This window comes from Stenella coeruleoalba, assembly GCF_951394435.1.
Source record: "Stenella coeruleoalba genome assembly, chromosome: 7".
Lineage (NCBI taxonomy): Eukaryota > Metazoa > Chordata > Mammalia > Artiodactyla > Delphinidae > Stenella > Stenella coeruleoalba.
Window position 1 is genome coordinate 102,588,491 of NC_137153.1, and position 27,021 is coordinate 102,615,511.

The following is a 27,021-nucleotide window of genomic DNA, read 5'->3' on the forward strand; positions in this document are numbered from 1 at the left end:
GGAAAGAAAGTAATGCTTTTTTGTGCATTAAAGAGTTAGGGACAATACCATACATTTTACATTCACTTACCTAATTTTGATGACAACTATGTTACTATCCTCATTTTATAGACTGGGAAAATAATTGCCAGGAGATTAATTTGCCCCATGCCACACTGGGACTTCTCTTCATTGCCTGCGAACCATATTCCTTCAACTCACAGAGGTAATTACTATTTATTTTTTTCCCCAGTTTAGATCCCCTGCCCAGCAGGTCTTTCATAACACCTCTCCTGGACTTCCCTGGTGGTCCAGTAGTTAAGACTCCATGCTTCCAATGCAGGGGACATGGGTTCAATCCCTGGGCGGGGAAGTTCCGCATGCTACATGGCATGGCCAAAAACAACAACAACAAAATACCTCTCCTATCTCTGAGTTTATTGATAACTAAAAATAATTAGTACCATTGGATACCTCCAAGATCCCAAACAGGGTGGAAAACTTAAGAATGTTGCTGTTTGGTGTAATCTATTTTTCCCATGTCACTCTTATTCTTGACTGAGAGACCTGTTCCCACTTCTAGCACCCCCCCCCCTTTAAAATATAATTTTACCTTAATCTGTCACTCTTATCCATAAAAAGTATTGTGAATGCAACAACATGACTCTTAAATGTAACGCTGAGCAAAAGGAGTCAGACACAAGAGAACATATTGTATGAATTCATTTATATGAAGCACAAACCCAGGCAAAATTAACCTGTGCTGGAATTCAAGATAGCGACTACTACTGGGGAGATAGGAAGTGACTGGAAGGGAGATTGAAGGTTCTTCTTAGGGTGCTGGTCATGTTGTTTATTGATCTCAGTGTTACTTTCATGGATATGTTTAATTAATTAATTAATTAAATTTTTTTCTTGGCTGTACCTGTGCTGCTTGTGGTATCTTGGTTCCCCAACCAGGGATTGAACCCGGGCCCTTGGCAGTGAAAGTGTGGAGTCCTAACCTCTGGACCACCAGGGAATTCCTTCATAGATGTCTTTAGTTTGTGAAAATTTATCAACCTCTACTCTTATTTGCACCTTTTAGTATGTATATTCTACTTACTAAGTAAAAAGTAAAAAAAAAAAAACCCAAACTCCCACTTTATTGAGTGCCTTCCAGGTAGGTACATGGCACTGGGCTAAATGCTTGTGAAGAGCATAAAAAGAACCAGATATTAGTGGTTGCCAGGGGCAAGGGGAGGGAAGCATGGGGAATAACTGCTTGACTGGTATGAGGTTTTATTTTGGGGTGATGAACATGTTTTGGAACTAGATAGACGTGGTGGCTGTGAATGTGCTAAATGCCACCGAGTTGCTCGTTTTAAAATGGTTAATTTTGGGCTTCCCCATTGGTGCAGTGGTTAAGAATCTGCCTGCCAATGCAGGGGACACGGGTTCGACCCCTGGTCCGGGAAGATCCCACATGCCGCGGACCAACTAAGCCCATGCGCCACAAGTACTGAGCCTGCACTCTAGAGCTTACGAGCCACAACTACTGAGCCCGCGTGCCTAGAGCCCGTGCTCCGCAACAAGGGAAGCCATCACAATGAGAAGCCCGCGCACCACAACGAATAGTAGCCCCCGCTCACCACAACTAGAGAAAGCCTGCACGCAGCAACGAAGACCCAATGCAGCCAAAAATAAATAAATAACTTTATTAAAAAAAAGGTTAATTTTATGTTCTGTGAATTTTATCTCAATCAAAAAAGGAAATTGGTTAACCAAATTCAATATGGGTTTTTTCTTAGCTTTGACAAATGTACCATGGTTATGTAAGATTAACATGAGGGCAAATTGGGTGATGGTTATACTCTGCTACTTTTCTGTAAATCTAAAATTGTTCAAAAATAAAGTTTAGTTAACAAAAAAATAGAAGCAAGGCAGTGGACCACTGGAACGGAATCCCAGCTTTTATAAATTAGTGGTAAGTCACTTCTCTCTGATGAGCCTCAATTTCCCATCTGTGAAAATAGGAGATTTTTTGTAATTTTGCATGGGTAAGGATGGTAATCCTCCCACCCTCCAAATCCAAATCAGAATCTCTAAGCATGAAGGGCTGTGCTTAAAAACAGAGGAGAAACATTACCTTGGCCTAGTAAGGAAACGTCAAAATCCGGATACCACTACAGGATTGAGAGAGGTGTGGTTGGGAAAAACTGGCGGATGACCTCAAAGATTCTTCCCAGTCCTTGAATTCTATAGTTTTAAGTTATAGTCCCCACTCGCAGGAAACATGGTTTTTCTTAGGTAGTCATAGTTTGGTAAGAACTAGGGTTGTGTGGAAGAGTTCTTTGGGGGATTCATTCTTGACTGGGGTAGAAACATGTTACAGAAGGTCAGGTGAGCCCACCTTCAGCAGGCTTTGAATAACAACAGGCCTAGGTATGGATTTGACTTAACAGAAAGCAGTGAGGGACTGCAACACAGCAATGTTCCAGGAAGATCCACTTGGCAAGCAGTACACAGAGGAAGCTAAGGGAAGCAGAGATGAGGCAGGAAACTGAGCTCAAAGGAAGCCACAGAAGTCCAGATGGGACTTGAGGGCTTGGCTGTGTGGTGCTCATGGGAATTAAGAAACGATATGTTAAAAAAAGAAAAAAAAAGAAACGACATATTTCTAGGGACTTCCCTAGTCATCCAGTGGTTAAGACTCCATGCTACCACTGAAGGGGGCTCAGGTTCAACTGAGATCCCACATGCTGTGCAGCACGGCCAAAAAAGAAAAACCAATATATTTCTAGATATACGCCCCTATGTTCATCGTGGCACAGCATTCTTTACAATAGCCAAGATATGGAAACAACCTAAGTGCCCACCAACGAATGGATAATGAAGATGTGGTGTATATATACAATGGAATACTATTCAGCCATAAAAAAGATGAAACCCTGCCATTTGTGACAACATGAATGGACCTTGAGGTTATTATGCTAAGTGAAATAAGTCCTGTGGAGAAACACAAATACCGTATGATTTCACTCATATGTGCAACATAAAAAACTAAAACAAAACCCCAAATAAATTAACAAACCAAACCAAACCTACAGAGAACTGAGCAGCAGTTACCAGAGGGGGAGGGGCAAGGAGGAGGGAAAAATGGGTAAAGGGAATCAACAGTATGGTGATGAATGGAAAATAAAATTTTGGTGGGTAGCATGTTGTAGAGTATACAGAAGTAGAAACAGAATGTTGTACACAAGAAACCTATGTTATAAATCAATATTACATAAATTAAAAAATTACACAATTAGAAATGAATATATTAATATAGAATGAGCAAACTGAGGTTAAACTTGAACTATTTTGGTAATCCTTAAATAATATTCTTCTGCTCCAAAAGCAATCAAATACTTGGTAACAGTGCCTATGTCTAGTAGAAGCCACAGAGATTAGTCTTTATCACACAGAGTACAAATGTTATGCTGTGTATGTATCCAGACTTTACATTCTCCTTAGGCTACTATTATGAAAGAAAACAGATTATCTTCGACAAGATTATAAAAATGATTTCTTTCCTATTCTGAAGCTGCTCTGTTAATTCAAAGGGAAATGAAAATATGTATGGAAGAGAAAAACAAAAATAAAAACAAGGCCTTGCTGTGTACATGCCACTGTGCTAAAAGTCTTGTTATCTTTCAAAATTCTCCTTTTAAGGTAGGTATTAATACTGCCAATTTAGAGATGAAAAAACTGAAGTTCAGTGTATTTAAAAAAAAAATCATTTGTACAATAACCGACTATGAAGGACTCAGTGTATGCTGTTTTCCCAGAGACATATACTGTGACATGTAGAACTTGTAGAACTTGTAGAAATAGCATCAATATAAATTTCAAGGGAGAAATAAGAAATATATTGAATAGCTTTGTCTTTCATACAAATATAAATGTGAGAGACAGGAAAAAAAAAGAAGCGATGTTTCTGCTGTGGAGAAGGAAAAAGCCACTGGACCTAATGAGCGTTGGGCTTGTGTATCTATCTGTGAATTATGATTTGAAACAGTTACGTAATCTAGAGGTAATACAGTGTCATAGCTGAAATCATGGAGATATCAGCGGTGTTCCTTCATAGGATTTAAGAGTTAATACTTGAAAGCATTTAAAACAGTGCCAGGAACACAGCAGGGACTCAATAAATGTTTGGAGTTGTTGAGCATCTACCATGTATAGAACCAGCAGAGACATGGGAAGCTCTCACTGTGGTTGAAGAGCAGCAGCGCCCCTTCTTGTTAATGAGCAGCATCTGCTGGTCATCCAAGGTGACGCAGGATCCCATATTTATAAGGGTCTGGCTCAGTCCACACCCCAAGAACTGTATAGAGCATGATCAGTGGTCCTCCCCAAAAGCAAACTTACAAACAAGAAGGATTAAAGAGGAGTCATCACTTTTAACAAGAATTTTTATTTATACAAAGCATTATAATTTTCTCAATATTCTTCACTCATTTATCAACAAACTTTCCACTGTATTCATTTAACAAATTAACAGTGTCACACTACATTTCACTACCTTTCAACCTCCAAGCACTCAACTTAGAGACGAACAAAAAAGTGCTTGAAGCACCAAATGGAAAGAGGAGAAAACTAGGAAAGGTCAACAGAGATCCTTCAGAAGCAGTTAAAGGGGATGGCTTAGGGGAGGAATTAAGATTCCTGAGCACCATTAGATTTCCCTTATGGTTCAGAGAGGTTTACAAAATCATTTTTAAAAGACATGAGATTAGAACTAGGGAATCAGAGGAAACCACACTTTGGGATATTAAGCAGGTCATCCAAGTTCCTGGATTGGGAGAAGTGTGAAAAAGAGGGACAGAGAAAGTGGGAATGGGGAGCAGAGGAGAGGCAGAACAGAGACAGGAGGTGAGAAGCACAGAGGGAGAAAGTTGTGCCTAGAAGAAATAAAGTCTGGAACTTGTCATGAATTGGAATAATGAAAAGCCAAGTCACAAGTCTAGGAGATGGACTACAAGAAGAGAAAGCCTGGAATTTTATACCTTCCAGGAGGTGACAACAAATCCTGAAGCTGTACAGTCGCAGGCAGTGAGGTGCATTTAAGACTAAACCATCTGTTTTACAAGAGTTGGCAACCTTACTTGACTAATTCTACTCTGTTGATTTAAAAGCGTTATGCGCCGAGAACATAGCCACCCAAGCAGGTAACATGCCTATAGGCAATATAGAAGGGGTCCAAGCCAACTGAGTCTGTAGAAACCAAAATTCAGTTAATGTTACTGTCAAGTGAGGAAACAATAGAAAAGATTTCATTGTTCTCTCGAACCCTTATAGTAATTTCCTAAAGCTAAGCCATTCTGATCACCTGAAATAAGCTAGTATTGCCCAATACTGTACAATCAAATAGGCTGACCATGATCAAACCCCAATTTTTCCTGAGCCTTGGCTGCCTCTGTGATCTGGAACACAGTCGGCAGCATAGAAGTTATTATTACTTTTTTGGGGGGTGGGAGGGAACTGGGGATCAACAACCGCCTAACTATACGTGTAAGTAAACAAGATCAAATTGACCAATTAAATTAGCTGTTCAGAATCTCTCTTGCCAAAAAGTCATAACCTTGAGACTGATTAAGCAAAACAGGATTCCGCTACTCAGATGCTCCGAGTCTGGGAAGCGCTGGTTTTGATGATAATTCTGATGATAATTCAGTTTTTATTTCGATCTTCTGCCTAAGACTACTCTGCCCAGCACGAAAATGCTTCACACAAACGTGTACGGCGTTTCAGAGTGGTACCTTCCGAGCTACGTCTCCCCATCCTCTCAGTTGTCCACTTCCTCCTCTTCATTCTGTTCTTCTTCCTCCAGCCTCTCCTCATCTTCATCGTTGTCCTCATCCCTGCTCTTGTCTTGCTCTTCTGAATCTGTTTTTTTGTCTTTGTCCTTCTTCTTTTGCTCTGAAGCTTCCTTCTTGCCTTTTTGCTCCCTCCTGTAAGCTGTAAGGATGAAGGGGAGGGAGTTAGGAGGCAAGACTGAACCAGACTGCAGCAGCTAACTCCACTGCATAATTGGAAAAGCTGAGGCACAGAAGGAAAAATAACCCGCCCAGCACCACAAACAGTTATGCGGTGGTGCCTGCCATCGGAGTCGCATCCAATACTTTGCTTACCGGACTTAAAGGCACCCCAGCTGATAAAGGCTTAGGGCCAGGTGAGCAGATCATACAGGATGAACATCTACTTGGATGAGAAAACGAAAGGGCAGTTACCTTCCAGAGCTTCTTTTAACGGGGTCACGAACCGCTGAAACTCCATCTCCTCCATGGCGGAGAGCACATCGCTGGCATTCAGTGTCTTGCGTTTCCCTTTCATCGCAAAGTTGTTGGCACTGAAAGAAGAAAGATTAAGGGCTGTCAGATGCCCTCTTGCCGCGTACGGAGTGGGTGGGAAAAGGAGCACCCAGAAGTGGCACGAGAAAGCCTGCATGCACGGATTTTTGTGACACGGTAAGTCCCTCCCTTACCTGTACAAAAGGGTTAAAGCAAAGTTACTGTTTTCTTATTTTGTTTCAGAGATTGCAAGACCTGGACGAGGGCTCTGAACCTCCCTCCACTGAGGTAGAACATAATTCCTGGGGGTTGCGGGCTCCAGGCCACGAACTCCGAACCAGTGTGTGTGTGTGGGGGGGGTCTCTTTACGCCTTATGCCCAGCTAAGCTCTGCCTAGCTCTGTCCGCCTCACCAGGATGTGGCGTACAGCACGAAGACGCTGGCGGCGCGGGAGATGGCGCTCCGGGCCTCCTTGGAGATGCTGACACCGTCCGGGAGCTGTGAGAAAAGCGTGGGTGAGCAAAGCTACCGGTCCAGGACCTGTTTTCCCCTGCCCGCTCGTCCGCCCCTGGCCCGTCTGCCAGCCGGAGCTGCTCACCGCCTCCTTGATGATCCTGGTGATGACGGCATTGGGCAGGTTTAGGTCCTCGGGCCTCTCCGCCATTGCCGCGGCCGGGGCCCAGGCCTCGGACCTCCTCTTCAGGCAGCTACAGCGTCCGGACTTCCCGCGTCGACACGGTCTGACCCAACGAGGCTTCCGTCGCGCCCCGCGTTGCCCACACAGTGTCCCACAGTGCCCCGCGCGCCATAACCTTCCTCCTCCTCCAGCCCAGCTTCCGCCTCCAGTGGCTGGTGCTTCCGAGCTTTGCACGCTGCCATGGTTTTGGCTCGAGGGGGTTTCCGTCCGGCCTCACCGGCACCTGGCGTCCCTTCCCAGGCTCGTTTCTCTGCTTCACGCCACCACCGTCTCTGGAACTTGCTTAGCAAATGAAGTATGGCTCTCTGGGCTTCCGTCCCTTTCCCATAGTGCTCTGCGCTGCTGCCTGGCGACGTCGCAGCCTGGTGGCTAGCGTGGGAGACGGAGGCGTGGACTGAGCTGGTGGGGCGGGGCTCCTCCCGATGAGAGGCTGGGCCCGTCGTTCACTTCACCGCGGGTCGAAGAGTGGCGTTTTTCTGTGGGCTTCGGCCGCTTGGCTTCCGCTTTGGTTTCGCGGAAGCGCGGCCCTCCGAGGCTGCATTCTCCCACTTCCCTTTTCCGGAACGAAGCGGGAAATCTTTTTTCAATTCTGCCGGCGCAAATGGTCACCTCTAATGTTTTTAGCCCTCTCGACTTTGTAGTAATGGTATTAAGAAAAACTATTACCTAAAAATTTTTTTTAACGCTCACTACTTTGCCAGCACCGTGCTAGGGCTGGCGACATAGAGATGGGCATGACTAGACCTCGGGGCTCAATTCGGGCTGGTCAGGTAACAAAAGGGCAACACGCAGCCGGTTGTAAGAATAATGTAACATTATATTCTCATTGAAAAACAAACCCTCTTACAATTGTATTTGCTTTTTAGTTAATCGAATTGTTTATCGTGCATCTTTCCTAGTAAAAAAACATTTCCATGGTTTTGCAGTGGGTTTTTTAAAAAAATTATTTATTTATTTTTGGCTGCGTTGGGTCTTCATTGCTACACGTGGGCTTTCTCTAGTTGTGGTTCTCTTGTTGCGGAGTACGAGTGTGGGCTCTAGTGTGGGCGTCAGTAGTTGTGGCTCATGGACTCTAGAGCACAGGCTTAGTTGCTCTGCGGCATGTGAGACCTTCCCTGACCAGGGCTCGAACCCGTGTCCTCTGTATTGGCAGGCGGATCCTTAACCACTGCACCACCAGGGAAGTCCCTGCAGTGGCTTGTTGAGCTCTACCATTTTCCTATTACATTTGTAGCAATTGTCCTCACTCCCGCAAAGCAGAAACGCTTTTTTTTTTCTTGAAACCTGCTGTTTCAGGCCACCCATAGTTTTCCTGTTTTTGACAGTGACATGAACACGGAGAAATATTTCCCTATTATAAAAAAAAAAACAACAGCATATGAGATGATAAATGGCAACTGAAACTGCTTCAGTTAGAGATTATAGGGTTTGGTGGGAGAACTGTCCACTTGGCTAGAATACACCTGGTTTAAAGATGTCAGGAAGTGCTCAGCTCCAGCCAGTTGCTATCTAGTTGGAATTGGGCCCCTGTGTTGTTAGATATTTTAATTTTTAAGAGGAGCCAGCAATCTGGACATTATGGACTCTTTTCATCTCTGCGTAATGGCTCAAAGTGCAGGCCAAACAAAACAAATCATAGGCCAGGTGCAATCCCAGGCCAATAGTTTGCTATCTTTGGTATAAATTATAAGCACTTTAGAACAGGAACTTATTTTGTTCTTTATTGTTCTCTATGCCCATAACAGGTCTCCTCACATATTTGGTAGTCAATAAATGAGTAAAAGAAAAAAGAAATGGACACAGTCCTTAAAAAGTTATTAGGGATCAGGTGGTACTGATTGCCTAAAACATTTCTAGAGAGAGAAAGATAACATTTATTGAGCACCTGTTGTATACCATACATAAAAGTACATTATTTTATTTAATGCTTCTATGATGCTACTTAGGGATTTCCCCTTCCCTACTTTATATGAGGAAACAGGCTGAGGGAGGTGAAGTAACTTGCCCAAGAGCATACAGCCAGTAAGTGAAAAGCCAGTGGCTTCTGATGCAACTGTGGGTCGACTGATTTGCTGTTTGAGCAAACCCATTCATTTCTGGTGGGTATTTTAGCCGCCTGAGTGAGAACTGGAGCATACTGAAAATTGAAGCATCTCTTCCAAAAGTTTGAGCCATCTATAGCACTTCTGTGACTCAGCCGTCGCTCAGTATCCACAGAGGATTGGTTCCAGGAGCCCCTGTGTATAACAAAATCTGAGGATACTCAAGTGCTATGTACATTACTTATAATTTGATAAGGCTTTTTGGAGATGGTGGCATCTTCTCCCGAATGATTAATGAAGGGGAAAAGGAAAGGATGCTAATATTTATTTTGAACTATATGCCAGAACTTTTTTCCTCTCTCCCTTTTTTTTTTTGCGGTACGTGGGCCTCTCACTGTTGTGGCCTCTCCCGTTGCGGAGCACAGGCTCCGGACGCGCAGGGTTAGCGGCCATGGCTCACGGGCCCAGCCGCTGCGTGACATGTGGGATCTTCCCGGACTGGGCACGAACCCGTGTCCCCTGCATTGACAGGAGGACTCCCAACCACTGCGTCACCAGGGAAGCCCTATGCCAGAACTTTTAATGTCCATTAATTAATTGTTGTGGTGATCCTGTGAAATAGACTTATCCTCATTTTGCAGCTGAGGAGACTGAAGCGCAGATTGGTTAAATCTCAGGTCACTCAGTTATTAATTTAACTGGTCAGTTAGGAGACCTTCTGGAGTCAGTCTGAACCCAAACTCTTATCACTCTACTCCATGCTGAGATAATTTCATGCTTGCTTGTTACCCAACTCCTAATTATCCTGTGACCACCATTTATCTATATGGTTCAACAGAAATATTTCATGCTTTGAGTGCAAATTAATATCTGGACTGCATGGCTAATGTATAGTATTCCCTAATTATGTGGTGATTGTTTTTCCAGAGGGCTAGAAAGCTGCAAGATTGGCTTTTGTCCTAAACCATTTGTAGCTATGGACTTGCCAGATAAAAGCCAGTGGGATGAAACTACCTGTGACCTGGCTGTTTGTCAGCATCCACAATGCTGGGCAACTCTCCGCCGAATTGAGAGGGGCCACCCTCGAATTCTGGACTCCTCCCGCAAATCTCCTCCAGATGCTGAAGGTGAATTAACCATCCCTGTCTCCTTCCGTACAAGATCCTTGAATTGTTTCTGTTTGGCTCCCTTTTGACATGTTACCTGTTTTCCTCTGGTCTGGTCTTTCAGACAGACTCCCAGTGCTCACCATTGTAAACATCACAGATTCCTGCTTCCAGGCCAAGAGACTTGCTTGTGGTCATTCATCAGGATTTACCTTCCCCAAGGCTCACTCTTTATTGTCTCAACGTTCAAAGTTTTACTCCAAATTTCAACGCAGGTAAATTATCATGGAATCTTCCTTAAAGGGCTTATGACCTCAAAATTCTGGGTTAACTTCCTTTGCTCATGTAGTAGACTTTGAGAAAGCTAGATTAAAAACGAAACATTAATGGGAGTTCCCTGGTGGTCCACTGGTTAGGACTCGGCTCTTTCACTGCTGTGGCCCGGGTTCAATCCCTGGTCGGGGAGGTGAGATTCCTCAAGCTGCATGGCGTGGCAAAAAAAACCCAAACTCTCACTTAAAGGAGTGATGAATAGTTAGTGGGAAACAGAAAGAAAGTGTTCTTTTTTATTTTTTTTTTTAAATTATTTATTTATTTATGTTTGGCTGCATTGGGTCTTCGTTGCTATGCTCGGGCTTTTCTCTGGTTGCGTCGAGCAGGGCTACTCTTCGTTGTGGTGCATGGGCTTCTCATTGCGGTGGCTTCTCTTGTTGCAGAGCAGCATGGGCTCTAGGCACGCCGGCTTCAGTAGTTGTGGCACGTGGGCTCAGTAGTTGTGGCTTGTGGGCTCTAGAGTGCAGGGTCAGTAGTTGTGGTGCACGGGCTTAGTTGCTCCACGGCATGTGGGATCTTCCCGGACCAGGGCTCGAACCCGTGTCCCCTGCATTGGCAGGCAGATTCTTAACCACTGCACCACCAGGGAAGTCCAAGAAAGTATTCTTACTTGTCTTGTAGGAGTTGGTTAAAAGAGGGGAGAGTGTATTAGTTTTCTACGGTTACCATAAAAAATGTACTATAGACTGTGGGTTAAACAACAGAAATTTATTTTCTCACAGTCCTAGAGGATACAAGTCCAAGATTAAGGTATTGGCAGAGTTGTTTTCTTCTGAGCCCTCTCTCTTTGGCTTGTAGGTGGCCATCTTCTCCTTGTGTCTTAGCATTGTCTTCCTTCTGTGTGTGTCTGTGTACTGATCTCTTCCTACAAGCACACCAGTCATATTGGATTAGGGCCCACCTATATGACCTCATTTTACCTTAATTATCTCCTTAAAAACTCTATCTCCAAATATAGTCAAATTCTTTTTTTTTTTACTTTTTTTTGGCTGTGCTGGGTCTTAGTTGTGGCACACAGGATCTTCGTTGCAGCACACAGACTTGTTTAGTTGTGGCATGCGGACTCTTGGTTGCGGCATGCATGCGGGATCTAGTTCCCTGACCAGGGATCGAACCTGGGCCCCCTGCATTATGAGCTTGGAGTCTTACCCACTGGACCACAGGGAAGTCCCCAAATACAGTCACATTCTGAGATACTGGGGGTTAGGACTTCAACATAAGAATTTTGTGGAACACAATTCAGCTCATAACAGGGAGGATCTCATCAGCTTATGTGGGTCTTGAGAAAACTGTGTCCATATATGCTGTTTTTCTTATCTTTTATTTTTAGGTATGAAATTATTTGTAAGCTCTCGAAGGCAGAAGCAGTGGTTTCCTTTTGAATCTCCTGCAGAGTCTAGGCACCCAGTTAGAGCTTGCTGATGTTGGAAACTAAGGGACGTGTGTCTGTGGAAAACGTAGACTTAAAATTCAAAGGCCCTGTTGCCTGGAATCAAAACACTAATGGGGGCCCTTATAGTGGTTTCTTATTCCTGTTTGATTTAAGCAGCGCTTGATGATTTCTGTTAGGCTAAAAAGGTAGTATAGGAGAGGGTAGGACTACTTTCTGGTTTTCTAAGACTTGAACGCTGAGAAAATGGTGGCTTCTTGCAGTCAGGGCCTGTCAAAGCAGACTATGACATCATTTGCTTAGTTGCTCATTGAATTCAGAAATATATCTTAGTGGGGTCACTTTATTGTGTGCTGGGGGTATTATGGTAAACAAGATACGGTCTTTACCTCCAAGGGGCTTTCAGCCTAGTTGGGGAGACAAAGAACCATTCAGTGTGATGTGTGTGGTGAGAGGAGTGCCCCTTTGGTATGTGGAAGCACACAGGTAGGGCTCCTAGCCCAGGGCACTGTCTTCTGTACAGATGACATCTGTGCCTAGACCTGAAAGCAGAGCAGCCTAGTAAAGTGGGGCTTATAGGTGGGTAATGCATGGGAAGAGAGTTCTAGACTATAGCACATGCAAAGGCCTGGAGGCAAGAGGAAACTGTTTACATATCAGGAAAGTAGCTCATCGTGTCTAGAACAGAGAGCAGGAATGGTCAGAGATGAGGCTGGGGAGCTGGAGTAAAAAGTAGGGGCCTGTGTCTCAGAGGACTTGATAAATCAGGCCAAGGAGTCAGGTCTTTATCTTATACCTCTTTGCAATATTCATTCATTTATACATTTAACATGTTTTAAAAAAAATAAAATAGTAAATGATATGAAAATGTAAAGGGTTGATATTCTTTTTTTTACTGTGGTAAATATACATAACATAAAATTGACCATTTTAACTATTTTTTAAAAAAAATTATTTATTTTTGGTTGCATTGGGTCTTCGTTGCTGCGTGGTGTGTGGGCTTCTCACTGCGGTGGCTTCTAGTTGTGGCATGCGGGCTCAGTAGTTGTGGTGCACAGGCTTAGTTGCTCCGCGGCATGTGGGATCTTCCTGGACCAGGGCTTGAACCCATGTCCCCTGAATTGGCAGGTGGATTCTTAACCACTGCACCACCAGGGAAGCCCTTAACCATTTTTAAGTGTACAGTAGCATCAAGTACACTCAACAGTCTTGTGCAACTATTGCCACTATCCACTTCTAGAACTTTTTCATCATCTCAAACAGAAACTCTGTGCCCATTAAACAATAACTCCCCTTTCCCTCCTCCCTGTGGCCCCTGGTAATCTCTATTCAATTTTTTTGTCTCTATGCATTTGCCTATTCTAGGTACCTCATATAAGTGGAGTCATACAATGTTTGTCCTTTTGTGTCTAGCTTATTTCACCTTGCATAATGTTTTCAAGCTTCACTCCTGTTGTCACATTTTTCAGAATTTCATTCCTTTTTAAGGTTGAAAAATAGTCCATTGTATGTCTGTGCGCCACATTTTGTTTATTTACCGTGTTTTTGAACATCTACATCAAAGTAGCTTAATAAATTTTTATTGATGGTGATGTAACTATCTGTAGTTGGAGAGAGAAGCACATAGGCTATGAATTCAGTTTGATGCAACAAATAGTTGTGAAGTGTTTGCAATGTGCAATGTCTGGAAGCTGTTCCAGGAAAAACAAACAAAACTTAAGGCGATGCTGAGACCCTGCATTCATTTGGTAGGAATTAAGCCCAAGGGTTTCTGTATATAAGTAAGAGGCTTTTCCTCATAGCACTAATTTTATCATTCCAGTTAAGTCTTTTGTGACTCTGTTTCATGTTTGGAAACTCTCATTTTTTAGGCCTTGGAAGGATTTACCTGACAGAGACTTAATACACCGTACTAACAGATCTCCCAAAGTAAGTCACAGATTAAAAAAGGTACTTCCTCAGCATTTTCTCTTTACTAGTGGGAATAAAATATTTGCCTTTATTTAACATTCAGGATGACTATAATCTGAATAATGATGATGATCACTATCTAATATTGGGCCCTTACTGTGTGCTGGGCTCTGTGCTGATGCCTTTACATGTTACACTGTTTTTAGAAATCCCAGACACAGCAGGATTGATTTGTGGTAGTTTGGCATAGGTGAGAATTTCCTATGTCTGTCCTGCATAGAGCATGTTCAGCTACTAAGTAAACACTGTCATCTCATAACACAGGGACATTAGAATGCCGGGATGTCAGATCTAAAATAAGCCTCACGATCGTCTACACTCATGACTTTCAGAGTTTTTTAGCTATGACCTATGGTAAGAGATACACCTTACAACAAAATATCATGGAACAGTCTTTACCGTAACTATGAGTGATATACTCTGAAATTTTCTATCCTGTTCTATTTCACTTTAAAACAGTGTAGGCTGTGATTCACAAAATTTGATTTCGTGACCTATGAATAAGTTGCAACTGCAGTTTGAAGAATATTGCTATGGTCTATCTCATATATCTTACAGTTGAGGAAACTGAGGCCCAGATAGGAAGTGATTTGCTGAAGCACAGCTAGTTAGGAGAAGAGCTAAATTTTAAGAAGGAAAAAACCCTTCTACTTGTCTACAATAGAGATTTACTAGTTTTTGCAGTCCTACTGGATGCCTTATATTTCTCCCATAAGATCCTTCACTTTTCATGTGGTGGAGAGTGTAAGGGACCAAGAGAGGGTAGATGGGTTTGAAAAGATGAATGTACAAATCACTTACCTCTTTGACCTCTTCAGAATGAGAGGGTTAGATTCAATTAGTTTTAAGTTAATTGTCTAGGATAATACACGCGCATGGTTCTAAATTCAAAATGCATAAAAGGGTTTATGGTGCAAAAAAGGTCTTCTCTGTTCCCCCAAGCCAGTTAGTTCCTTTTCATGGGGACAGCCTTATTTTTAATAGTTTTTTTTTCCCTGCCTGAATCCTGCCAGAGGTATAGACTAGATGATTTATAAGATTTCCTTATAAATCTAGGATCCTAAATAGTGAAATGTGAAAAAATTTATGACTTTAACTTTTATGTAGATGCTTATAATTGTAGACAGGCTGTAAAAGTAGAAAACTTGCTTCTGCCTCTATCGGTTCTCTCCCTGCTCCCAGACTGTGTTGTTTTATCTGCAGGGGATCTAAGTCTCTGTAGTGCAGTGGGCAGAATGAGTAGTGTTCCCTTAGGTAAGCCCCAAGGTATCCTCCTATGAGGTGGGGTTGGGAGTTGCTAAGTGCTACCCTAATGTGGCAGGGAGACAGGGGACACTATACACTTACCAGTGCTCACTCTTGCAGAGTACCTTTACTGATACCTAGTTTCTCGGAGGAGCAGTATGAAGATATTTTGGGGATCGGAAATGTTTTTTTTCTTACCATCTTCTGAACCACCATACCTTTTGGTTAGCATGATGATTCAGTCCTTATCCTGGTACATACACAGGCTTTATATCTTTCTCTTAGCTATCAGTGCTAAATTTGAATGAGACACAACTTCCTTGTCCTCAAGATGTAGGAAATATGGATGTAATTTGGATCCCAGAGAAGCATATGAGGTGAGTATCATGTCGAGAACTTGGGAGTCTTCAACTCTTGTGTTCTACAAATGCCTATCGTCCTCTACAGACCTTCTCTCTGTGACTTTTTCTTTTCTTTTTTTAAAATTAATCAATTAATTAATTTTTGGCTGTGTTGGGTCTTCATTGCTGCATGTGGGTTTTCTCTAGTTGTGGTGAGCGGGGGCTGCTCTTCATTGCGGTGCGTGGGCTTCTCACTGTGATGGCTTCTCTTGTTGGGGAGCACTGGCTCTAGGGCACAGGCTCAGAAGTTGTGGCCCACGGGCTTAGTTGCTCCACGGCATGTGGGATCTTCCCGGACCAGGGATCGAACCCGTGCCCGCAGCATTGGCAGGCGGATTCTTAACCACTGCGCCACCAGGGAAGTCCTCTGTAACCTCGCTTTTAGCTACCTCATTGCAAGAAGCAGGAGGTCAAGCAGAGCAGAAGGCTATGGTCTCTTGTATTTGCCTCTTGCTACACTGGAATTCTTGTTAGTACACTTTGAGATTCATGCTTTGGGAGTTTCCTACATAAGATTCTACCTGACAGTAAATAGCATGAAGATAGGGCCCAATGTATTTGTGAGGTTTGATTAAGAAACAAATGCCTTCTGACTATCAGTTTTTCTTATTAGCCATCAGCAACTAGTAAAAAAGTTTTCAGTGAAGGCTGTGACTCTTTGGTGTCAACCCTAAGAACTAGCACACTGGTACAAAATAAATAGCATATATATAGAGCTTGTGTACAAAGCAAGCGTGATGAAGATCATCTGGCGAAGGTCCAAAGGCTTGCTAATATTGGCAATCATTGGAAGAAATTGGTTTTTCTTTCGTGACTGCTGAGGCTTTCAGATTCTTTTTGAGTGACTGTTTAGAGATGGTGAGACTTTATTTTCTTTAAAAAATTCCTGTGTATGCTTCTTTATATGCATTTTGTGTGTGAATATGTATGGTGTAAACAAGAAACCCCTAAGGATTTATTTCCTTACATGTAAAAGAAGCCCAGAGTTGGGTGGGCCAGGGCTAGTATGTCAGCTCCATGAGGTAACCAGAAGCCAGAGCTCCTTCTAGCTTTTTGGGTCGTCATCCTTAGCCCATGGCTTCCATCTTCTTAGGTGCTTTCTAGGGGCTTTCAAAGTCTAAGCTGACTGCTAGAGGTTCAGCCATCATATCTGTGCTCCAGGCAAGAAGGAGGAGGGAGATGACAAAGCCAAAAATATTTGAGCACCTCTGTGCTAAGCAGTGGAATTCAGTGGAGAACTAAATACTTTGTCCCTTCCTCCTGGAGTCTTATGGTGGTGGTGGGATTCAGACATTACAGACATTGCTGCACCTAAGTATATAATTACTAATTTGGATGAATACTATGAAAGTAAGTAACTGGATTGTATGAGAGAATGGTGGGGAACCTAGTTCAGATGTGAGGGCGAGGTGGGGGTGGGGTTCTTGTTTTTAGCAGCCTCTGGGAAGCAGGTACCCCTGGCTTCCCAGCCAGCTGTCTTAGAGTACTGGATGGAGGATGGAAATCTTCATGCTCATCATTCATACATATCCCTGATGTTTCTGTGTAAGATGTCTGGGAATAAGTTGTGGTTATTCTTATTTCAAGTCCAGCTGAGAAGAAGCATATTATTCGCAGCCAGGATGGGGAGATGAAAAGAAAGAAATCTACAGGGGTAAGTTTGCTGTTTTGGCCAAACCTTCATGATATTACTCCGCAGAATTTATTTTTGTTTTCCTTTCAGGTATCTTCCCCATCCCCCCATTCTCTCTTTAAATGAACAAAATCTGCCAAAGAAAACCCCTCTTAAGGAAGGAATAATTACCAAACCATCTTCTACTCCGAGACTCTTTCCCCCTACCTCCTCCTTGTAGGAAGGTAAAAGAACACCTTGAAGAGATGTTAGGAGGAACTGTTGGGTATTCAGAGGGAATTTTTGGTTGATTAAAAGCTAATTTTCATTGTGATGGGAATAGAATTTCAACAGACTAGAAGTTATAATGGACCTGTGCTTCTAATTCTAATTCTGCCATTTATTGGGTAAATGTAGCCTGGGGTAAGTCACAGAGCTGGCAGGTTGCTGTGTCCAGGAGAATAGTGTCTTGGCCCATTTTGTTTGTTGCTGAATCCCCAGCCCTAGCCCTATGCCTGGCACATAGTTGGCCAATAAGTATTTGTTCAGAACTTTTTGGGGGAAAAATGACACAAAACAGCTAATCCTCGTATTTTCTGAATTCAACAGTAGGATTGAAGAGCCAGATTGGGAAAAATGTGGTGGGTCTGGTAGCGTAGAGGAGGTGAGGATGCTGGAGTAGGTCTGGAAACAAGAGTTTCCCATGGCACCGTTGTACTGGGAAGCTGGAATGCTAATGGGACAAAGTGGCATTGAAGAGAGTGCTTCAGCGAGTTCTTTCCATCATTTCTCTTCCAGAAACACAAGTCATCTCGGGACACAGAAGCACAGTTGGGACTTCCAGGGATGATTGTGCCTCCTCCCTCCCCAGTACACTTGTTTGAAGAACTAAGTTCAGAACGTGTACCTTTATGGAAGCAGTATGACATGTTACCTCAGGATCTACTGAAGGAGTAAGTACCATGTAAGCCTGTGGGAGAACCAGAGCATCTTCTTTTTTTCAGAAGCTGAGAAGGGTCTAAGCAGTGCGCTCTTTCTGAGGAGGGAGGGGAGAAAACTGCCACCCTACTTGGTCACTGAGTTCTTGGACTTATCAGTGTGCAGTGATGACAGTAATCACCCCCATTTATTAAGTACACTTACATCTGCCAGGCCCTGTGCACACTGTGTATCTTCTCTCATTTAAACCTCCACCAGGAGGTAGACATGCTCTTCTTTCTGTAGATGAGTTACGGGTAAGTGGGAGGCAGAATGGATATGTGGTTTGGAGCGAGACAACCTTTGAATTTTGTATTGAAATTTACCGCCTTTGTGAATTTTGACTATTTAGTTAGCATCTTTCGTCTTCATTTTCCTCATTTGAAAAATGAGAATAATAATACCTGTCCTTAGGGTGTGGTAACGATTCAGAGGTATAAAACACATGAGCCTGACATATAGTAAACACTTAATCCATTCAGCTACAATTATCATACTTGCATCTCAAAGCCATTACCGAATGAGCACCTGTTGGTACAGCCTTTTAAGGCCCAGAGTGGACATGTCTTCACATTTGGAGCCTTTTCATCTCTTTCTCCTCAGCCAAGAAGAGCTGTTGCTGACTTTCTGCTGTCTCTGTTCCTTGCAGCCTCTTGCTGGATAAAGGGAAAACCATACCTTATCTGGAGATGCAGACACAGTTGGCCCTGATGAAAAAGAAACCTCCCCTGGAAAAGAGCCGAACTTACAGTGCCATTTCTGCTAAGATGCATTTATCTGTACGCTGCCTCACCCAGCAAGTAAGAGCTAGGGAACCTCAGAGGAAGAAGTCTGTATGCAAGTCCAAACTCATCTCTCCTCAAGGCTGGAGGAGTTAACATTCTATTTCTTCTTTCTCTTCTATCCTTCCACTCTGGATCCAGGCCCCATAGAAGGGCTGGGCTGTATGTAGGTGAAAGCAAATGTACAGGGAAAGGTTTTAGGAGAGCAGCGTTCTCTATTTCTTCTGCATTTTGCTTTCCACAACTTTCCCCTCTCCAGAGCCCCTGGTACAATGCTGCACACATTGGCTTCTCAAAAAATGTTTGTTGACTAGTTGGATGAATGCATTTGGGGATACATTTTGGGAAAGGGAAAGACCTACAGTAGAGATTTTCTTCTTCTTTTTTTTTTCTCTAGAGACCAGCATTGAGATACCCTGAACATTTGAAGAAACTATATTACAACCTGACAACAGAAGGTAGGTTTTTCTCGTGCTGCTAGATCTCCAGGTACCATTCGCCATCAGCCCACATTTCTTATACTTGATCTTGGTCCCATGTTTGTGGCCACAGTCTTATAGGGTCACATGTAGAACTCAGAAAACTGCAGCTTCAAAAAGCACCCACTCCCGGCTTGGTCCTGACCAGAGAGAGAGTGTCACCATTGGGTAGCAGAGCACAGCAAGCAGCCCCACGGAAGGGTGGGAGCTGTCAGGGAGAAGAGGATTGAGCTGGCTCTCTGGTCACCAGGTTACAGGAAGCAGCAGTGGCAGCAGCAGAGGAAGGTGAAGACAGCTACTGGGAAACAGGTAGAGTGGCAGCGAGGGGACCCCCAGGACCTGCTAGGATTTGAGCAAGTGGGTGATGCCTGGAGCAGGAAGGGATGTATGAGAGATGGGATTCTCCCTGGTGTCTGCTGGTTGTAGATGCAAAGTTCCTGTATGGTTATAGATACTAACTTCCTTCCTTTAAACCCTTTTTTTTCGGCGGTACGCGGGCCTCTCACTGTTGAGGCCTCTCCCGTTGTGGAGCACAGGCTCCGGACGCGCAGGCTCAGCGGCCATAGCTCACGGGCCTAGCCGCTCCACGGCATGTGGGATCTTCCCGGACCGGGGCACGAACCCGTGTCCCCTGCATCGGCAGGCAGACTCCCAACCACTGCGCCACCAGGGAAGCCCCCTTTAAACCCCTTTTGAAAAGGTTTCTTCACTTCCAAAAATCCTAATTCAGTTTCCCCTCATGTTGGTTTCAGGAGGCTAAAAAGAAATCCAAGAGTGAACCAGGGAGCCACAACGCCTCGCATAAACGTTCAGGTGCCATGGTTTATGACCCATGCTGTGGTAAGGAGAATGTATGGGTTTGGGAGTGACAGAATCCCAGGACCTAGCTGAGGACAGGAAAAGCTGAACATGTTTATCATTTGAGGACCTGCCTTTATCAGGCACTCGGAATTCCCCTTGGAATGCTTTGGTTTGGCTGGTCTACCATGTATCATCCTTCCATCAAATATTTACTAAGCAAGCGAGCTGGTCCAGGTGTCTGCTTCACATGGGGATTTGAGAGATGACCATGAACATGAGTCAGAGTCACTTTCCCCTCAGGTCCTACTTTAGTAAAGGCAGCGGTTTGAGGATGAAGAGCTAGCCCAGGTTATTGAAGAGAAGAGCCCTGAGGGCCCATGGCCAGTAAGGCAGGGAAGAGCCAGGGTCCCTCACCAGAGGGCCGTGAGAGTTCTAAGCAAGCAGAGTCAGCCGCTTCTCAGCCATAGGTTAAAGTCTCAGGAGGCTCACACTATCCAGCCCATCCAGCAGGCAGGGGCTAATTCTTGACAGGCGATCCTTTTCCTATGGTGTTCATGCCAGAGATAAGAGATTCCCCTTTTTGGAGTTCTTATCATGTCTGAGCTGAAGGATATACTTGCCCTGGTCCCTCTGACTTTTCTCAGCTTGAGTGCAGAATGGGAGGGAGGGAGAAAGAATCCCCCTAAACCTTGGAAGATTTTTCTGCCCTAAATAGACTGGACATTGCTGTCTGTAATGTGAAAATAACTGTTTAATCATCAGAATTCACTCTGCAACCCTGGGGCACTGAGGGCTCGGGTGAGATGTTTCCTGAGAAGGATGCTGTTCTTGGTTTATCTCCCATCCCACTGAGCTCTCTGATACCTAAAGTGTCTTCTAACATGAAGATCTAAGAAGGCTCCTGACCTTCACATGGGAGGTAGACAGAACTGGGGCAGAGGTACTTGTCCAAGGTTAGCCCTGCATCCAGGGTGATAACCAGTCCCCCGAGTTTCATTCTGGTGCCTCTGTTCCTCTTCCTGGTGCCTCTAATAGGAGCAGCTTTGCTTGGATGACTGGGGGCCCTTTGAATTGTGTTCTTAGAGCAGTGGCTTGTCTTCCTTGATCTGAGAAAGGCCTCATGAATGAGATGATTTTTTGTTTCTTTTTGTAAAAAATTTTTAAGCTGCACCATGTGGCATGCAGGATCTTAGTTCCCCAACCAGGGATCGAACCCGTGCCCCCTGCCCTAGGAGCATGGAGTCTTAACCACTGGACTGCCAGGGAAGTCCTGAGGTTATTCTTGCGTTGGATCTTGAATATGTGTGAGAGTTTTTCCAGTATGGACGAGAATTCCTGGAAACAGGAATAGGCTGGGTAAAGGCATCTTGGAGGAGCATGGCTGCAGGGAGAAGCATTGAGCAGTCTGACGTGGCTGTGGGGTCAGGTGTTTAAGGGAGAGAGGTAAATCAGGCCGAAGAGCCTGCTGAGATGTTTGATCTTTATCGTCGGTGATGCTCTACCTTAACGGTGCCCTGAAATCAATTGAGGAGCTTTTAAAAACCTAAAACCCAGGCTGCACCCCAGACCTGTCAAATCAGAGTTTCTGGTGTTAGTATCCAGGCCTCGGTGGTTTTTAGAATGCCCCAGTGCTTCCAGTGTGTGGCTAAGGTGAGGGCTAGTGCTGTTAGGGAGCCAACACAAGTGCCGAGCAAGGGAGGTCCTTGATTAGCGTTCCCTTTACCATCATACCTCTGCTGGCAGATTGGAAGATGTTCATTTAAAGCAAGGGAAACTGAGAAAGGAAAGAATAAGTGCATTTAGGGACTAGTTGGGGAAACATCTGATACAAAAGAATCATAGATCTAGAGTTTTTTTTTGGAGGGAGGATGTTCATTTTCAGAAGCCAATATAGGTACATAGGGATGGCACAAGAAAGTAAGAGCAGTATTCATAGACTGAAAAGGTAGACTTAGAGGTTCTTTTGCTACTATGATGTACAGGCACCTGCCCCTTAGGTTTCATGGAGGAATCCTGGATATTTCAATACAGACTTTATCTTAATCGCTAATTCTGTAATAGGTGTGGTCACAGTCCCAGGTCAACAGAATCACACGTAGAACTCAGAGGGCTTAACTCCCTTTTACCTGCCTCTAAGGTTCTGTATTGTCCTGGATGGGGAGTCACCTGTAGACTAGGGATCAACTAGAAGTCCAACAATGGGATATGAAATACCAATAAGAAGAGAATTGCATTGATTTTGTGGTCACTAGGTCACAGAACTCTACCAGGTCGGGAAAGTGACAAAAAACAGCAGCAGCAGATGAAGATAGAAGGCCCCACTTCGAAACAGGTGAGAGTGTCTGAGGGCCATTCTGCTAGGGCTGTTTCAGTTGTCTGTCACTGTATAACAAGCCACCCCAAAGCAGAACCATATTGGTTTGCTATTTCTCATGGTTTTGTGGGTTGACCGGACAGTTTTTCTGGTCTTGCTTAAGGTCACTCATGCAGCGGCATTCAGCTGGAGGCTGGGTTGGGGCTCTTGGCCAAACTGTCTTAGTTCTCTTCTATGAGGCCTCTCCATGTGGCTAGTTTGGGCTTCTTGACAGCATAGTAATCTCATGAAAGCACTTTCCTAGGGATGGGCCTGGAACTGGAGCAGTATCACTTCTGCCACATTTTATTTGTCAAAAAAATCACAAATCTAGTCCAGATTCAAGAGGAGAGGAAATCAACTCCATCTCTTGATGGAAAGAACAGCATGTGCATACAGGAACGGGAGGAATTCTTGGAATCCACCTTTGGAGGCAATCTACCCTTAGCTGACAGCTGGAAATGGGGGAAACTGGGCTCTGGCTTCATCTGGTCAGCCTGGAGGTCAAAGAATGCGTGGCACGAGCTTCTCTCTTCAGTCTCAGGAGGCGGCATTTTGTTCTGTCTTAGATATTAATTTCTCCAAGAAAAGCATCTTTTAGAAAAGCCCTTTGTTTCCTAAAGTCCTGATTCAAGTTTCCTTACACGTATGAATTTCAGGATTCCACAGAGAGACCACAGATGGACTGCACTAAGAAAAACCTGGATTCCTTCCCTGGTAGGCAGAGTAAGATACTAGGGTGGAGGAACCTTAGTAAGTGACTGAGGACAGGGAGAGCTGAACCTGTGCTGACCAGGATGGTTCAGAAGGGTCCTAAAGACATTCCAGCCCTTCCTTTGTCTCTTGATTTTTCACAGTTAGTTGGGAGAAGGCTACAGGTGCAATTAATGGCTGGGTCTTTTTTTAGGTCCTGAATTATCCACAATAGAATGCACTAACAAGGACATCAGGACTCAGATGGGGATTTTGCTGGAAGCCCAAGAGAGGACCCCAAACAGTACTTCTAGAACAGCTGGAACCCTGAGCTCAAACTGCTGAGGATTCTTCGGGACACTGATGAAGAGGATGAGGAGAACCAACCCTCTGGGGCACAGAGTGAAGAGTCTCTGGAGGCATAGGCGGAAGGCATCATGGGGCAGCCTTATTCCAGAGCAGGATGCTTGGATTCCTGAGGACAGTGACCTTGGACATAAGGGCCGGAAGGAGAGGGGACTTCTACTTCCTGGAGCCTCTACCGGGGTCTGACCTTAGGGATTCTGTTTGCTTCATTCACTTCTACTTGCTTCTAAAATAAGCGAGGGAGAAAAAGCCCCACCCCTTTCTAACTTAGACTCTTTCTCTTCCATTAGGGCCAGGATAATTTTAGTGATTAAATACAACTGCTGCTTATCAAAAGACTCATTTCTCTGTTTCTGGGTCACTTTTATCTCCTCTCTGAAACTGAAAAGTTTCTAGTTACAGGAAGATGAATTTGGCCTCTGGGAACCCCTACTGTGTTGCTTTTCCTCTTATTCCCTGGAAATGGTTTATTTTGAGGATGGCATCTGCATCATTATCAAATAACATTCATTGTGCTGTGTGGTATGTGTAGTATTCTTTGTGTGATAGAGGACTCATATTCACCTAAAAGAGTCTAAGGATCCAGTTCCTAAGTACTGAGTCTATGGGAAAATTTCAGTGATGTTCATAAAGACGCAGAATTTCAGAGTCTCAGGGTTGCTTGTACTTGGTTTTTGGAAGGATTTCTAAAAATGTTTTTGTCGTTAAACTTTTTAGTACAGAAAAATTTCAAAATTACGTAAAAGAGAATAATATAAGGAAACTCAGGATTTAAGTCGTGATGATTAGTACAGAGTTACCTTTTTTTTTTTTTTTTTTTGTGGTACATGGGCATCTCACTGTTGTGGCCTTAGATTTGGGTAATAAAAGCCTGGGCTCCATGCCCCATGAGTTGAGGTAAGGGCAGTTGGGGCCCCAGTATTCTCAGCAGCTCTACCCAAGGTAGAGCTTCCCTCCCACAGTTAGGGTCTGGGTGGAAGAAGAGAGACTCCGCCTATGGGCTGTACTCACAGAACTTAGTCTCAGCGACAGGTAGCTAGGGGCAGGATGAGAAATGATGACATTCTGTTCCTCCTGGAAAGTAGCCCTCTGACTTGGAACTAGGGAGTGAGGGAGCCCTGCATCCTTGGGCGCAGCAGTCTGGAGTCGAGTTGTCCCACTGAAGTGGGGGGAAAGGACGGGGGAGTGGGCCTAGGGTCACATACCGTAGACTCTTGCAGTTCTTACCGAGGTTTTGTAGATTTTCTTGAACAAGTGTTTCTTCATTTGTTGTGTGCACTTAGAGCCATTTCCAGAGACTTAAATAAATTAAAATAATTTTCATTAGTTTCACTGGAGAGCTGTTTGTGGAGCTCCTTGCACTGTGAGGCAAGAAGTGGAATTCTGGACTGGGCCTGTGAACTTTTTGTAAAGAGGAACTTACCCCTCATCAATTATTTGGTTACCCTAAGTACAGTTCGTACAAGAAAGGCAGATTAAATGTTCTACCTTTTTTTAACATTGTCTCAAAACAGACCAAATTAGAAAGCTAAAACTGCTGCCTGTCCATTCTTCATCTTTTCCAAGCCAAATCAAAATTATATGACATCATTTGTGTTACTAGACTGAACCATATTTAGCTGAATCTTCGTGATGAAAGGAATCCAAGAGGCATTATATAGGCTGTTTTTCTGAAAATAATTATTTCTCAAATGTACATTACATTGCAGAATGACTCCTGTGGGCTAACTTAAAAATTTACAACTTTTTCCACTTCTCCGTAGCCTACCCTTAGACCTGTCCTTCTGAGCAAACCGGATTTCCAATGGTCACTAGTGGGGTTGAGGATGGGCAGGGCTTAGCTTTAATTTGCTCATTTTATCTGAAGACTTAGAGAAGGTCTAACTATAGTAAATTTACTCTCAGAAATTGGAACATTCGTTTAAGTTGTGATGATTAGTACAGAGTTACCTGTTTTTTTTGTTTGTTTTTTGCGGTACGTGGGCCTCTCACTGTTGTGGCCTCTCCCGTTGCGGAGCACAGGCTCTGGACGCGCAGGCTCAGCGGCCATGGCTCACGGGCCCAGCCGCTCCGCGGCACGTGGGATCCTCCCGGACCGGGGCACGAACCCGCGTCCCCTGCATCGGCAGGCAGACTCTCAACCACTGTGCCACCAGGGAAGCCCCAGAGTTACCTTTTGAATCATGACATATTTTGAATGAGAAGATATTTGCTATCTGAATACTGGCCTTTGCTTCTATTTTCAAAGAGAGAAAAAATATTGTAGGCTGAAACTTGTTTCATCTTTGTTATGCCAGTCCCTCAAATTTGGATAATCATAAACAGAATTTAGGGAAATATCATCTACATACCACATTACAGTTTTCAAGGCACTTTATACCCACTATTTTTATTGGTTCTCTGGCCAACTCTATAGGTAGGTGTGGATTGTCTCTGTTTTATAGTTTAAGAAACTCAGGCTCAGAATAAAGGGCTGATGATAGCCCATTTGGAGCCTTTGGGTGAATTAGAAAAAAGGGACCCTTTAAGACACTTTACTACTACCTGCTAAAAATTATTTCAATGAATATACAAATCTACGGTGATTACAATTTGAGCAACACCAACACCCCTAGTGTTGGTCCACTGCACAACAGTACCTGGTGGCCTTGCTGGAGAGGTTAAGTAATTTGCCAGAAATCAAAGGCCAGCAAGTGAAGGGGGTTGGGCTTAGAACCTGAGTCCTTGTCTCTTCTACTGTGTTCTGATGCCTCTCTGATTCCCTCTCTTTATGCACAGCTGACAATCTTAATCTGAAAGGAAGGATGAGGCCCTGTAGAAAAGAATCGACTGATGGGGAGGAGCCCTCATGAACCCTTTGTTTCAGCCTCCCAATGTTCTGAGAGAGAAGGAGCCAGGTAACTGTTGCTAACTGCCGTTTCCCCACCATCTGGGCCATAGGAGTCAGGAGAATCGAGGCCTAATAGCCAGGAGGCTCCAGCCAGAATCGCTTGGAGATCTGCTCTACGCACTTGAGCAGACAGGAGGACTTAAGACTTGGTCTGTTTGAGTACTGTCTGGCGAGACTTTTGTTCCTAAGAAACTAGATTCTGTTTTGTTGTTGTTGTTGTTTTTATTTTCTACTTTCTGTGTGATCTCTACTAGGGATAGGCCACTTTATTTGCTCGCCTTGGTTTTCTGAGCATACTTCCCAATGACACCTGGCCCAGTTTGACCTGTGTGCAGAAGCAGAGTCAGTGAAAGCATCTTCAGACATTCTGTGCCCACACTCTCATCCTTGCAGAGCCAGCTGTCTTTTGTTTTGCTATTGGTCCTGACATCTGGGGTAACAGACTCTGTTCTTCATTGTTTTTGGATTACAGAAAGCTCCCTTTGGAGGGAGGGAGTCAGGGTTTTCATTCACCGTGGCAGTGACCCTTAAAAAAATCAGTGTATTCAAATGTGCCTAAAGGAATTGCTCGCTAAATTAAGGACAG

General features: G+C 44.0%; 2 protein-coding genes across 8 annotated transcripts; one reads left to right on the top strand and one right to left on the bottom strand.

Moving 5' to 3' along the window:
• Positions 1-5,428: 5,428 nt before the first annotated feature.
• On the bottom strand, positions 5,429-7,105 carry POLE3 (DNA polymerase epsilon 3, accessory subunit). Its single transcript, XM_079926242.1, has 4 exons — positions 6,895-7,105; positions 6,709-6,794; positions 6,237-6,355; positions 5,429-5,964 (listed from the first exon to the last, which is right to left on the bottom strand). The coding sequence occupies exons 1-4, from the start codon at positions 6,958-6,960 to the stop codon at positions 5,792-5,794; spliced, it is 444 nt and encodes a 147-aa protein (XP_079782368.1). The 5' UTR covers positions 6,961-7,105; the 3' UTR covers positions 5,429-5,791.
• Positions 7,106-7,154: 49 nt separating this feature from the next.
• Positions 7,155-26,444, top strand: LOC307188719 (uncharacterized protein C9orf43 homolog). 7 transcript variants are annotated; one of them, XM_079926233.1, is made up of 13 exons: positions 7,155-7,288; positions 9,963-10,162; positions 10,266-10,416; positions 13,736-13,793; positions 15,366-15,457; positions 17,069-17,135; positions 17,892-18,046; positions 18,721-18,871; positions 19,251-19,311; positions 19,583-19,641; positions 20,085-20,172; positions 22,386-22,465; positions 26,324-26,444. In XM_079926233.1, the coding sequence occupies exons 1-13, from the start codon at positions 7,284-7,286 to the stop codon at positions 26,339-26,341; spliced, it is 1,185 nt and encodes a 394-aa protein (XP_079782359.1). In that variant the 5' UTR covers positions 7,155-7,283; the 3' UTR covers positions 26,342-26,444. The 7 variants fall into 7 exon arrangements, with proteins under 7 accessions (XP_079782359.1, XP_079782358.1, XP_079782360.1 ...); XM_079926232.1 differs by lacking the exon at positions 26,324-26,444 and adding an exon at positions 23,394-23,549; XM_079926234.1 differs by lacking the exon at positions 26,324-26,444 and adding an exon at positions 23,394-23,549 and having other exon boundaries at positions 20,085-20,145.
• The last annotated feature ends 577 nt before the right edge of the window (positions 26,445-27,021 follow it).